Genomic DNA, 14,501 nt, shown 5'->3' with positions numbered 1-14,501 from the left:
TATGTATGTATTTTTGGTGTTCATTAAGAAACCTGTCTTTACATTGCTTATCATATCTAAAAACCTAATATTTAAAGACAGGATATTAATACAATTTATTTCAGTTTCTAAACTAAATTTTTTCTTGTAAAACCTCATTAGAGTTGCAAAATTTGTGAGATTTTAAATTCATTTTTTTTCTGCCCCCTCCTTACTCTTACTCACTTTGGTCCCTATAAACCAAATGTCTTGGATAATTCTGTTCCCTTTACACAGATATCATTTAACAGGCATATATTACATAAGTAAAGTATCTCCCTTATCTTGTTTATGAACAGAATATCTTTAAATGGACATGTACATAGGCTCTACTAAAATCATTGTGGAACTTAGCAGCAAACCCATGCATCTACTGAGAAGCAAATGCATCACAATATTTTATTAAAATATTCCACTTTTAAATACACAGTGTGCAAATGTCTAAAGAAGTCCAATTTTTAAATATGTATTGATAGTTAGATATTTTTAACTGAATGTTCTCAAGCACAGGAATACCTCAGAGATACTGTGGGCTTGGTTCCACAACACCCCAAAGAAAGCAGATACTACAATAAAGTGAGTCAAATGAATTTTGGGGTTTCCCAGTACATATTAAAGTTATTGTTACACGACACTGAAGTTTGTTAATTATGCAATAACATTATGTCTTGAAATATAATATACATACCTTAATTAAAACATAACCTCTTTACTAAAACATGATAACTATCATCGGAGCTTTCAGCAAGTCCGTATTTTTGCTGGTAGAAGGTCTTACCTCCATGTAGATGGTGGTTGCAGGAGGTTGGGGAGGCTGTGGCAATTTCTTAAAAGAAGACAAGAGTGAAGCTTATTTCGTCACTGGGCTCTCCCTTCCAGAAATCATTCATCTGTCGCGTGAGATGCTCTGATAGTGTTTCACCTGCAGAAGGACTCTCAGAATTGGAGTCAGTCTCTCAAGCCCTGCTGCCATGCTGCTTTCTTAACGAAGCTTGTGTAATAAGTCTAAATTCTTCATTGTCATTGCAATGGTCTTCACAGCATCTTCACCAGGAGGAGATTCAACCTCATTAAATCACTTTCTTCACTCATCCATAAACAGCAACTCCTCTTCCATTCAAGTTCGATCATGAGGTCACAGCAGTTCAGCCACATCTTTAAGCTCCACTTGTAATTCTAGTTCTCTTGCTATTTCCACCGGGTGTGCAATTGCTTCTTCACATAAGTCCTGTATCCCTCAAAGTCATCCATCAGGGCTGATCAGCTTCCTCCAAACTCGAGCTCATGTTGATACTTTGACCTCTTCCCATGAATCACAAATATTCATAATAGCATCTGCAGCTTTCCAGAAGGTTTTCAACTGCCTTTGCCCAGATCCATCAGAAGAATCACTGGCGAAGTACACAATGTACTCCTTAAATAATAGGACTTGAAAGTTGAAATGACGCCTTGGCCCATGGGCTGCAGAGTAGATGTTGTGCCAGCAGACATGAAAACAACATTAATCCCAGTGCCCATCCCCATCAGGGCTCTTGGATGATCAGGGGCATTGTTAATGAATGTGAAAGTTTGAAAGGGATCTTTTTTTATGAGCTGTAGGTCTCAACAGTGGGCTTAACATATTCAGTAAACCAAGATGTAGGCAGATATGCTGTCATCCAGGCTTTGATAATCCACTTAGAGAACACAGGCAGAGTTGATTTAGCATAATTCTTAAGGGCCCTAGGATTTGCAGAATGGTACATGAGCTAACTTTGGCTTCAACTAAAAGTAACCAGCTGCCTTGGCCCCTACCAAGAGAGTCAGCCTGTCCTTTGGGGCTTTGAAACCAAGCATTCATTGACTTCTCCTCTCTAGCTATGAAAGTCCTAGATAGCATCTCTTTCCAATAGAGGGCTGTTTCATGTACATTGAAAATCTGTTGTTTACAGGGTTGCCACCTTCATTCATTATCTTATCAAGATGCTCTGGATAACTTGCTGCAGCTTCTCCATCAGCACTTGCTGCTTCACTTCACACTTTCACGTTACAGAAATGACTTCTTTCCTTCACCTTCATGGACCAACCTCTGCTAGCTTCCCACTTTCCTTCTGCAGCTTCCTCACCCCTCTCAGCCTTCATAGAATTGAAGAGAGTTAGGGCCTTGCTCTGCATTAGGCTTTGGCTTAAGGGAATGTTGTGGCTGGTTTGATCTTCCATACAGACCACTAAAACTTTCTCCATCTCAGAATAAGGCTCTTTTGCTTTCTTATTATTTCACTGAATTTCCCTCAAGTTGAAGAACTCTTTCTTGTATTCACAGTTTGGACGTTTGACTCAAGAAACCTAGCTTTCAGTGTGTTTTGGCTTTCTACATGCCTTTTTCATTAAGCTTAATCATTTTTAGCTTTCCATTTAAAGGGACAGATGTGTGTCTCTTCCTTTCACAGTAACTCTTGGAGACTACGTAGAGTATCAACTGGCCTAATCTCAATAATGTCATGTCTGAGGGAATAGGGAATTCCGAGGAGAGGGATAGAGACAGAACGACTGTCCATGGAGCATTCAGAGCCCACACATTTATCAATTTATTACCATCTTATATGGGCAGTTTGTGGCACCCCAAAACAATTACGATAGTAACATCAGAGATCACTGATCACAGGTCACCATAACTAAAACGTTTGAAAGAATGACCAAAATGTGTCAAAGTGACACAGTGAGCAAGTGCTTGTTGGAAAAAATGTTGCCAATAGACTTGCTTGAGACATGGTTGCCACAGACCTTCAGTTTGTAGAAAATGCAATATCTGGAAAGCACAATAAAATGAGGTATGCCTATAATGGTAAATATCTGACACTATTCTTTAGTAATACATATAAAAACATCAAAAAGCAAGCAAATTATATGTTTGTGATTCAAAAATAATGTGGTTGTCTTTTTGATAAAATGACTCAGGCTGATGCTAATTTTTAATTAAATTGTTTTAACCTTAAGTAGTCTTAATTATTAGGTGGCTATACTATTTTACATTATATCCTATTATGCACAGGTCCCAATAAGCTGTACAGTATGCAGGTATTATGCCTTCTTTTCTTTTTTTCTCAATTTCTTAACTAAATTCTGTACTATAGAAATGAGAAGGCAAGACTTATTAATGACTCCTCCCACTTCAGTATTTTGATGGATAGGAAAGGAAGTTACCTGAAGTAATTTGACCCACCCAATTCCCTGAAGTGTTTTCAGTAGTAGGGTCTGAGTGAATTTGGGCCTTAAGTAGTCTCAGAATTCCTTTCTCAGGCATTTCATTTTCTGCTGGAATGGTGGTATATGTTGCCGCTGAATACAGCCTGAAGCAGTATCTCAGGAAGCACAACCTTATGTGTACAAATTCATCTTATTTAAAAGCAGGTTTCTGTGAGAATCTCTTTTTTCCTCTCACAGCTTCATGTAATTGGTACTATTCATAGAATTTCTTCTCAAAAAAATTAATGAAGAAAGGAATTACTGAAAAAGGATAAAACTGAATATACTGATAAATAAAAAATGCAACAGAGAAAAAAAATTAGTGAAAATTAACCACCTTGACTTAGACAGGATTTTCTGGAAATAATTACTCATCTTCCCTCAGTTTCTTATCCATGGGATGATGTACTAGCTTAATAATGTACACACAGTTACACTGACACATATTATAGTAACCACTCTTACTAAACCAAAAATTGGTACAAGTACCCTAACATATTTGTTTAGGTATATGATTTTCATTTTAAAACTTTTGAAAAAGTTTTTTCAAATTACATATAGTATTTTAATTTATTTATATTTATAAACGAAGTCATACAAAAAAAGTGGCATGGGTGGGGATAAGGTTATTTTATGTTAGGAATGTTCTAGAAACTTCGGGTTACATTTTTGCTTGTAACCTGTCTCCTGCATGTGCTAGGAATGAACCTCACGTTAAAATTTCTACATAGAGCATATGAGTAATGATTTAAAAACAGACACATTAAACTTTTGATAGACCTTCATGAGAATGTTAAGAATCAGTCTCTTCTGTTTTTAATATTCATAGTGAAAACTATGGGTGAATAAGCTTGTGATTAATTATATTTAAATGCTTATGGATATGACTGATGATACATATTTTGTATGAGCCTATAAAATAATCTTATACTTGTTAGTGCTTCCACTTCTTTGAAAATAGAAATTCTATGAATTAGTTGTGGGATGTCTGAGGTTTGGAGGATAATGTAAGAAGTGAATCTGTTCCATATGCCTCAGTCCCATGTCACATTCATCAGATGAGAGATGTCATATGTTTCTCTTTTCCTTTCTCTGCAAGCTCCCAGTAATGTAAGAACACTCCTCCTAGCTTCCTTATAGAGCTATGTCGCCCTACAGGAGACTTAGCATTCCCATTACTTTGCCAAAAATGTGCATATGGAAATTCAAAAACTTGGTGAGCTTTGGAAGCTGGTTATATAACACTAAAGTATGTTCTCTTCTCTAACTTATTTGATTATTTTAACACTATGGATTAATCCATAGGATTTCCAGTAGAGATTTCCAATTTAATAGAAATAATGATCACTAAAAAAGTGGCTATAATGTATATGTGTGAACACATGTAAACTTTCAAGTACTATATTCTTTCATTTATAGGTATCATTGCATAATTGTAGTTCTGTACCTCCTTAACAATTTTTTATTTTTATTTTTTTAGAACACTGACATTTGCATTCAATGGGGAACAAAAGATGAAGAAGGAGAAGCAATATATTCACTAAGGATTATATCTGCTTGCTGCTTCAGCCCTGTGTGTTAAGGAATTCTTCTGCTTCTTGCTTAGGAGTTATCAGCTCTGTGGTCAGACTACATTGGAATTTGCCTGCCTTTTATTTTGTCATTGCCGGGAGAAATCCTGGTTGGAATATAACAGTACAACTCAGTCTAATTACTATGGAAGGTGATAAACTGACAGTCACTTATTAAAATAAGTTATATATCAGTCACCCACAGAAAACCATTCTTGAAAGTGAAAAGAAACCAAGCCCTTGTGAATACTTCTATTGAACATGACTCATGGAGAAGAGCTTGGCTCTGATGTGCACCAGGATTCTGTTGTTTTAACTTACCTAGAAGGATTACTAATGCATCAGGCAGCAGAGGGATCAGGTACTGCCATTGACAAAAAGTCTGCTGGGCGTAATGAAGAAGATCAGAACTTTAACATTTCTAGTAATACATTTCCCACCTGTCAAAGTAATGGTCCAGTTCTCAGTACACATACATATCAGGGATCTGGCATGCTTCATCTTAAAAAAGCCAGACTATTGCAGTCTTCTGAAGACTGGAATGCAGCGAAGCGGAAGAGGCTGTCTGATTCCATCGTGCATTTAAATGCAAAGAAGGAAGCTTTGCTGGCTGGCATGGTTGACAGTGTGCCTAAAGGCAAACAGGATAGCACATTGCTGGCCTCTTTGCTTCAGTCATTCAGCTCTAGGCTACAGACTGTTGCTCTGTCACAACAAATTAGGCAGAGCCTCAAGGAACAAGGATATGCCCTCAGTCATGATTCTTTAAAAGTGGAGAAAGATTTAAGGTGCTATGGTGTTGCATCAAGTCACTTAAAAACTTTGCTGAAAAAAAGTAAATCTAAAGAGCAGAAGCCTGATACCAATCTCCCTGATGTAACTAAAAACCTAATCAGAGATCAGTTTGCAGAGTCACCTCATCATGTTGGACAAAGTGGAACAAAAGTCATGAGTGAACCCTTGTCATGTGCTGCAAGATTACAGGCTGTTGCAAGCATGGTGGAGAAAAGGGCTAGTCCTGCCACCTCACCCAAGCCTAGTGTTGCTTGTAGCCAATTAGCATTACTCCTTTCTAGCGAAGCCCATTTACAGCAGTATTCTCGGGAACATGCTTTAAAAACACAAAATGCAAATCAGGCAGCAAGCGAAAGACTCGCTGCTATGGCCAGATTACAAGAAAATGGCCAGAAGGATGTTGGCAGTTTCCAGCTCCCAAAAGGAATGTCAGGCCATCTTAATGGTCAGGCAAGAACATCAAGCAAACTAATGGCTAGCAAAAGTACAGCATTTCAAAGTCCAACAAGTATTGTTCCTTCTTCCCAAAAAAATTCAGGGTATAAGAACTCACTGGAAAGAAACAATATAAAACAAGCTGCTAATAATAGTTTGCTTTTACATCTTCTTAAAAGTCAGACCACATCTAAGCCAATGAATGGACACAGTCATAGTGAGAGAGGAAGCATATTTGAGGATAGTAGTACACCTACAACTATTGATGAATACTCAGATAACAATCCTAGTTTTACAGATGATAGCAGTGGTGATGAAAGTTCTTATTCCAACTGTGTTCCCATAGACTTGTCTTGCAAACACCGAATCGAAAAACCAGAACCTGACCAGCCTGTTTCTCTGGATAACTTAACTCAGTCCTTGCTAAACACTTGGGATCCAAAAGTCCCCGATGTAGATATCAAAGAAGATCAGGATACCTCAAAGAATTCTAAGCTAAATTCACACCAGAAAGTAACACTTCTTCAATTGCTACTTGGCCATAAGAATGAAGAAAATGTAGAAAGAAACAACAGTCCTCAGGAAGTATACAGTGATGGGACAAAGTTCAGTACACAGAATTACATGAGGACTTCTGTGATAGAAAGCCCCAGTACAGATAGGACTCCTCCAGTGAGCACTCCACCAGTACTTGGATCTACCAAAGCAGAGTCTCCCATCAATCTTTCCCAGCACCCTCTGGTCATCAGATGGAATTCCCCACCATATGCCTCTGGCTCTCAGTCCGAAAAGCCAACAAACACTGCATCTAACCACTTGATGGACCTTACAAAAAGCAAAGAATCACAAGGAGAGAAACCAGTCCAGAATGAAGGTGCACAAAGCTCTGCAACTTTCAGTGCCAGTAAACTGTTACAAAATTTAGCTCAATGTGGAATGCAGTCTTCCACAGTAGGGGAAGAGCAGAGACCCAATAAACAGTTGCTGAATATAACCCCAGATAAACCTGTAGGTATGATTGATAGATTAAATAGCCCTCTGGTCTCAAATAAACCAAATGCTGCAGAAGAAAATAAAACATTCAGTAGTCAAGCAACAGGTCCTGAATCAGGACTTTCTGGTTCTGCAATAGAAAACCTGCTTGAAAGGCGCACTGTCCTTCAGTTGCTCCTGGGAAACCCCAACAAAGGGAAAAGTGAAAAGAAAGAGAAAACTCCTTTGAAAGATGAAAGTACTCAGGAACATCCAGAAAGAGCTTTAAGTGAACAAATACTGATGGTAAAAATAAAATCTGAGCCTTGTGATGACTTACATATTCATAACACAAATGTGCACATGAGCCATGATGCTAAGGGCGCCCCATTCTTAGGTATGGCTCCTCCCGTGCAGAGAAGCACAGCAGCCTTACCAGTGTCTGAAGACTTTACATCGGAGCCTGTTTTGCCTCAGGATTTTTCCTTCTCAAAGAATGGTCTGTTAAGTCGATTGCTGAGACAAAATCAAGAGAGTTATTTGGCAGATGATCTGGACAACAGTCACAGAAGAAATAGGGAACTGACACTTCTAGAATCAAAGAATCTTTGCATGGTTCCTAAGAAAAGGAAGCTTTATACTGAGCCGTTAGAAAATCCATTTAAAAAGATGAAAAATAACATAGTCGATGCTGCAACCAGTCACAGTTCTCCGGAGATACTGTATGGGTCCTTGCTTAACCAGCAGGAGTTGAAATTTGGCAGAAATGATCTTGAATTTAAATATCCTGCCAGTCATGGTTCAGGCAGTGAAAGTGAACATAGGGGTTGGTCCAGAGAGAGCAAAAGCTTCAATGTTCTGAAACAACTGCTTCTCTCAGAAAACTGTGTGAGAGATCTGTCCCAACACAGGAGTAACTCTGCTGTTGAGAGTAAAAAGAAAGGACACAAAAATAATGTGACCAATAGCAAACCTGAATTCAGCATTTCTTCTTTAAATGGACTGATGTACAGTTCCACTCAGCCAAACAGTTGCATGGATAATAGGACATTTTCATACCCAGGAGTAGTAAAAACTCCCATGAGTCCTCCTTTTCCTGAGCACTTGGGCTGTGTGGCATCTAGGCCAGAATCTGGGCTTCTGAATGGGTGTTCCACGCCCAGTGAGCAGGGACCCATTAAATGGGTTATTACAGATGTGGATAAGAATGAGTATGAGAAAGACTCTCCAAGACTGACCAAAACTAACCCAATTCTATATTACATGCTCCAGAAAGGAGGCAGTTCTGTTACCAGTCGAGAAACACAGGACAAGGACATTTGGAGGGAGCCTTCATCTGCTGAAAGGGTTTCACAGGTTACAGTCAAAGAAGAGTTACTTCCTACTGCAGAAGCTAAAGCTTCTTTCTTTAATTTAAGAAGCCCTTATAATAGCCATATGGGAAGTAATGCCTCTTACCCACATAGCGCAAATGGGGAAGTTTATGGACTTCTGGGAAACGTGCTAACAATAAAAAAAGAATCAGAATAAAATGTACCTACCATCCAGCTTTGGATCTTTTAAAACTAATTAGTATGAACTTGAGATGTATAAATAAGAGCATGATTTGAGAAAAGCATGGTATAATTGAAACTTTTTTCATTTTGAAAAGTATTGGTTACTGGCGATGTTTAAATATGCATACTACTTTTTGCTTTATGTTAGATGTAATGAGGAAACTATTGAACTTGCGATTGGTTCTTTTAACACTTCTGTATGCAGAGCAGCCTATGAATGAAATTCTTATATAAAATAAGAAATAATAGGCATAAATTAAAATGGAAATCTCCATCTGTTGTGGATTAATGCATTTTGCTGCCTTTATTACTTTATTTTGCCTTACAGAAGTCAGCCTGTGTAACACATTTTTTAAAGTCCAGATTGTTAAAGAACTCTTTAAAGAATAATTATTGAATTAAAAAACCTAGTGTTAATTCACTTCTCATTATTATCTAATTTAAAAATTTATTCAAAAAAATATGCTTACATTTTTCACTTTTCCTAAAAAGCGTATTTATTTTTAACTCTTGGAAGGGGTTTTGTGGTTCCCAATGTATCTGCCCCACCAAAGTCCTTTTCAATACATATTTCTTTAAACCTTGTACTACCTTGTAAAAAATTGATTACAACTGATGGAAATTTGATAGGCCCTAAAAAAAAAAAGGCAGATTTCCACTTTTGTATTTTAACTACTTTACTAAATTAATATTCCTCCTTTTGCAAAATAAGGAAAGTTAACATTTATCTTCAGGTAGTTCCCTGAATAGTTGAATATTTAAGATATTATTTTTAAGGTAACAAGCAAAATGGCTTTTCTTTGGACAGTTTTCACCATCTCTTGTAAGTTGCTTTCACCATCTGTGTGGTACCTGTGAGTTTTATGACCATAATTTCTTAAAGTTGAACTCGGACTACCTGCATTACAATCATCTAGAGAACTTGTTTTAAAATGCAGATTCCTAGGCAACATCTCATCTACAGAACAAGAATATTTCCTAAGTGGACCTGTGAATCTTCCATTTGTGTCTTAACATACTTCCTGGGTATTTCTGTTCACTAAAGTTTGAAAAACATTGATTTTGACTTTTCTCAGAACACAGGATTGTAAAAAAAAAAAAAAAAAAAAATTGATACCTGTATTTTCCCCAATATGATCACACATCAACTCAAAATTTGCAATATTGTAGTTCACATATAACCATTAGATCTTTGGAAATAGGGTTCAGAATACTTTTTATGACAAAAAAATTGGGTGGAGGGGACAGCTTTCATATCTGGCTCAACATCTCAGGAAAATCTGTGATTAGTGTTCTAATGATTAACATCTATGTAATTAGCCTTAGGAATAGAATAACAGGGCCACTTACAAACTCAGGTGATTCCAGGATGATTTGGAAACTTCTCCTGAATACATTCTTCATTCCCATTAAAATCATTGTCCCAAGAACAATGCTGACAAAGATGAAAGAAAGTATTTTATAGTTTCAAACCCAAGAAAGGCACTAAACTCAGATCGACTGAACAAAAAAATACATAGGGCATGTACACAAGACAGATTTGTACTCTATATTGGATCTATTATTTTAAAATAACGACTAAAATACTTATGTTGTCTTGAAAGAACTGGATATATTATTGAGCCACATGAGTTTTCAGTTTTGAAACAAGTCCATGTTTTTAAGTTCAGTTTTTATACTCCATGGTTCATTCACCAGATATTTTTGTTTTTAATTGTGTACCAGATAAGCAACTGACCTATCAAAAAATTGTTATGTAATCAACTACCAATTAGAAGGAAATCTATGTGAAGTTGTTTCTAAGATTTTTATATTGAAAATGGGTGGTATTTCCTAATATATAGAACCTTAAATGATTATTTTTTCTCAAGATGGTTTGTAAATAGTTACTGGACATATCATAAAATAGGAGTGAATATTACACTACATCATGGAGAGATGAAGGCATATGCTTATTCTGAAATGAAAATTCCACTGGCCAGTGAATATATTCTACTCCATCCCATATTTACTCTGTTGACAATCTTACTGTGTACGCTATATAAGAAGCTTTTAAGCGAGTCATTTTTTCCTGCCATTGGTCTGGAGCATTAGAGGCATGCTAGAGAAAATGTTGGTGTTCCCCCTTGATTAGAGGAAAATGGGTTTTTACAAGGGGATGAAATTTAGGTCAGGAAAGAAGAAGGGCCAGCATTGTTGTTTGTTCCATTGGTTGGTTGGTTAGTTTTGTTGTTAGTTACAAGAATGAGGATATGTGATAAGTAAATAAACATGACTACAGATTGATGTCTGATTTACTAGAGATTGTCCCCAATTTGTTTAGAATGATTTTTAAAGAGCACTGAGAAAGGGCATACATTCATAAATTCACTTTGTTTATGCATATGTATATACAAGGATGCACATAGATGCATTTTCAAGGACTATTTTATATATCTAGACAATTTCTTCCTATGTCATTTGTGAAAGGGTACTACAACAATCACTGACATCAGTAAGGTAGCATTACCCATTTACTCTGCTGCATCTTACAGAAGAGTAAACTGGTGAGACTATATATTTTATATATATATATACACACACATATATATATATATAATATGTATATATATATATATTGACTTGTTACATGAGGTTAAAATTGGTTTTTAAAGGTGATGTAAATAGTGATTTCCTTAATGAAAAATACATATTTTGTATTGTTCTAACGCAACAGAAAAGCCTTTTAATCTCTTTGGTGTCTGTATATTCCATGTATAAGTGTAAATATAATCAAGACAGGTTTAAAAATCGTGCATGTATGTATACAGTTGCAAGTCTGGACAAATGTGTAAATTAAACTTTTTATTTAAGTTGTGAGATTACTTGCTGCATGAAAAGTGCATGGGGGACCCTGTGCATCTGTGCATTTGGCAAAATGTCTTAACAAGTCAGATCAGATGTTCATCCCATCATGACAGTATTCCATTTCTAGACATGACTTCTGTGGTTTAAGCTTTGTGAAAGAATGTGCTTCAAATCCAAGGGTCTTAAGACTTTTTAAAATAAAGTCAGCCACTTTTCAACATAAAGTTCACGCAGCTACTCTCATGAATTTTTTAATCTTATTGGAAATGTAATATACCACGAGTATTCCAGTATACATACTGGCATTCAGGCACATCACCATTCATGGTATGAATTCTAGGGTTTACACAACCAATTTTGATGCGATCTCAGTAACATAACTTGTCATTTTTATTAGAAATTTAATTTCTTCATGTGATGTCATGAATCTGTACATACAGCAGTGTTGAGTTTTTTCTTTTTTTAATCTTTTAGTGTTTACTTCCTGCAGTGAATTTGAATAAATGAGAAAAAATGCATTGTCTTGGTTTGAAATGACTGTTATTTTGTGCACTTTCTCTGGTTTTTAGGTTTTCCAGAAACATAAAAAGTTTCTCGTGAAAATAGCAATTAGTCTTCAGGGATGATTTACCCTTCTCAGAAAAACAAAGGGGAAAACAAAGATGTTCAGCAAGTTAGTGTATCTAGTGATGGGCAATTGAAACAGCTCAAAAAGACAATCAGTCAATAGCCTGTCCTACTTATCTTTGAGTCTGTTGTTTGGTGTTTAAACAGAATTATCACTATTCAAGGGGAAAAATAATTTGTACAGTGTTAAAAAAAGAAAAAAACTATTATGAACTGACGGTCTGGAAACAATTTTACAAGTACATGTTAAGTGATAATTTAGAAGGAAGTTGTTTTCTCAAAGATGAGTTTCTACTTTCTGGTACTAAATTAGGTCTATTATAATCTACAAGTGAAAATTTTGCAGCTCCTAACAGGTTTGTAAGCATTACCTGAACATTATTCTAGTAGTAACAGAAATCTAGTTATTTTATGTTATTAAGATGAAAAGTTAGCTGTGCTGTAATGTACAGACACCATCATGAGACTCAGATGCACAACTATCTCTGAGTTTTGTTACTGATTTATATGGTGAAAAAGCATAAAGAATGCACTGAGTAATAATTGTCTAAGAGGGATTTTTAAGGAGAGAACCTTTATTCAGTAATTTTTGTCTATAAGATAGTGCCAGTGACTTAAATACAGAGTCTTTAATAGATCGATTATGATCACCCATGCTTTGCAAAGTTCTATTTCAAAAGCTTGTTAATGTGGAAATCTTGGCAAAGAAATAATTTTGAAAAGAAAATTTTCTACCACTGGTATCACTGAACTGTGACCTGTTTGATGATAGAAAATAGGTTTTAAATGTTCTTTGTTAAGTATGCCATTTTTTTATTCTGTAAAACTTAGAAATATTGAACACCTAATGTAAGAGTTGGAGGAGAAATCTATTTGTTGGCATCATTTAGCATTAATTTATTGTTCCATTTCTCTAAATGGTTGGTACAATATTTACAGCATTTTAAAGGTGCCATCTTAATAGGTAAGTTAAAGATATCTGCTCTGATAAACCAGAATTAGTGTACTCTCTTTAGTAGCAGAATAATTGGAAATAAAATTCAAATCTTATAAATTCTAGTCCTGGGAAAGTGCTGCCACACTTAGAGTGCCCTCTTTTTGAGGTTATAACAGCAAATATATGAACCTTTCTAGCAATAACCAAAATTGTAAAATAGTACACTTCTATAGTCAGAAGAAGAGGATTTTAAGACATTCTAAATAGTCATTTTACTACCTTTTTTATTGTCACAAATAGACAAGCTTCTATTTTCCAGTCTTTGCTTTTACCATACTTCATTGGTAGGTGTTCCGAACTTTGAGAAAAGTTTAGTCCTTGTGGACTGCCCGTATCACTCATTTTTGCTGATAAGCATTGACCTCAAGATCACATCTGGAAAAAGAAATAGCCTAACATTTGTGTAGGTGTTGTAGCTGTATTTTTTTTGAAACCACACAAACAGCCACAGAATAGAACCTCTTTGTAAGTATATTGTCTGAGATTGTATTTTCTTTCCCTTAGCTAATTGATATGAAATAAATGATGATTTAAGAGTGAATAGTTAGATGATTATCTCATAATTTAGAAAACTAAAAGACTGGAAAGTTCACCTCTGCAACCCATTATAGCTAATCTTGACACAAGCTAGCTGCAAATCCTAAAATGTATAGCACCCCATTGAGTGTCAGCTAGCTTTGTATGCAAAGGGCAGTAGTATGCCCTTTCAATTCTGGCCCTGCCTGCATTTTCACATTTTTCAGCTCCTACCATTTAACAACTTACTACCAATCATCACTAGTCATTCCAGTGTTCAAACCTTTCCAACAAGAATTCACTTTCCTGAGAACATCTGCATTCTTGGCATCACATGCCTTCAGTCATGTAACATTCTCCGCCTGAAATACTTCCCTCCTTTGCCTTATCCCAATTGCCAGCCTCTGTTTGCCTTTAAAACTTAGCGAATACTATGTCCTCAAAGAAGCCCTCCCTCTATGATTACCCTGGCAGAGCTGTGAAGCAGCCCTCTTCAGTCCCATAATGCCTTGCGTAGATATCTGGTGCACTGACTAGTTGTTAACAACATATCTTCTGTTCCTTCTAAAGACAAGTGTGCTTTAATCTTACATTCAGTACCGAATCTAAATCCTGATACATAGCAGTTACTCAATAAATGTACACCCAGTCAGAAAATAAATGAAGGGTAATCTCTTCACACTCACTGTGAAAGGCTACCTCCACTCCCTGGTCTAAGACATGAAGCAGTTTATAAGGTAGGGATGCATCCATTTGCCTAAAGCAATGGCTAATCTTCCAGCTACCTCTAGTCCAAGGGTTCATGATCTATGTGGTCCGACCCAGGCACTCTCCCTTCTGCCTTCTCTAATCTTCAGAAATGCTATAAGCTAGGAAATTTCCTGGTTAACATTAGCTAGTTTTGAAAGGAGAATAGGAACTGGGGATTTTGCCAATAAAAGT

The 14,501-nt window shown here is 36.3% G+C and overlaps 2 protein-coding genes across 9 annotated transcripts in view; both read left to right on the top strand.

Moving 5' to 3' along the window:
- The window catches only part of NRIP1 (nuclear receptor interacting protein 1), a 92,058-nt gene extending 80,121 nt beyond the window's left edge, over positions 1-11,937 (top strand). For all 4 annotated transcript variants that reach the window (XM_073231826.1, XM_037012635.2, XM_037012637.2 and 1 more), the window contains one exon: positions 4,724-11,937. In XM_073231826.1, the coding sequence (XP_073087927.1) occupies positions 5,076-8,546 (3,471 nt within the window). In that variant the 5' untranslated portion in view covers positions 4,724-5,075 and the 3' untranslated portion in view covers positions 8,547-11,937. The remainder of the gene's footprint in view (positions 1-4,723) is intronic.
- SAMSN1 (SAM domain, SH3 domain and nuclear localization signals 1) overlaps positions 1-14,501 on the top strand; it is a 448,469-nt gene that overhangs the window by 80,120 nt on the left and 353,848 nt on the right. The gene's annotated exons all lie outside the window — the stretch shown is intronic.

The sequence above is a fragment of the Manis javanica genome, chromosome 3 (assembly GCF_040802235.1).
Source record: "Manis javanica isolate MJ-LG chromosome 3, MJ_LKY, whole genome shotgun sequence".
NCBI classification, from domain to species: Eukaryota; Metazoa; Chordata; class Mammalia; order Pholidota; family Manidae; genus Manis; species Manis javanica.
The sequence above is the reverse complement of the archived record's forward strand: the minus strand, read 5'-3'. Positions and strand labels throughout refer to the sequence as shown.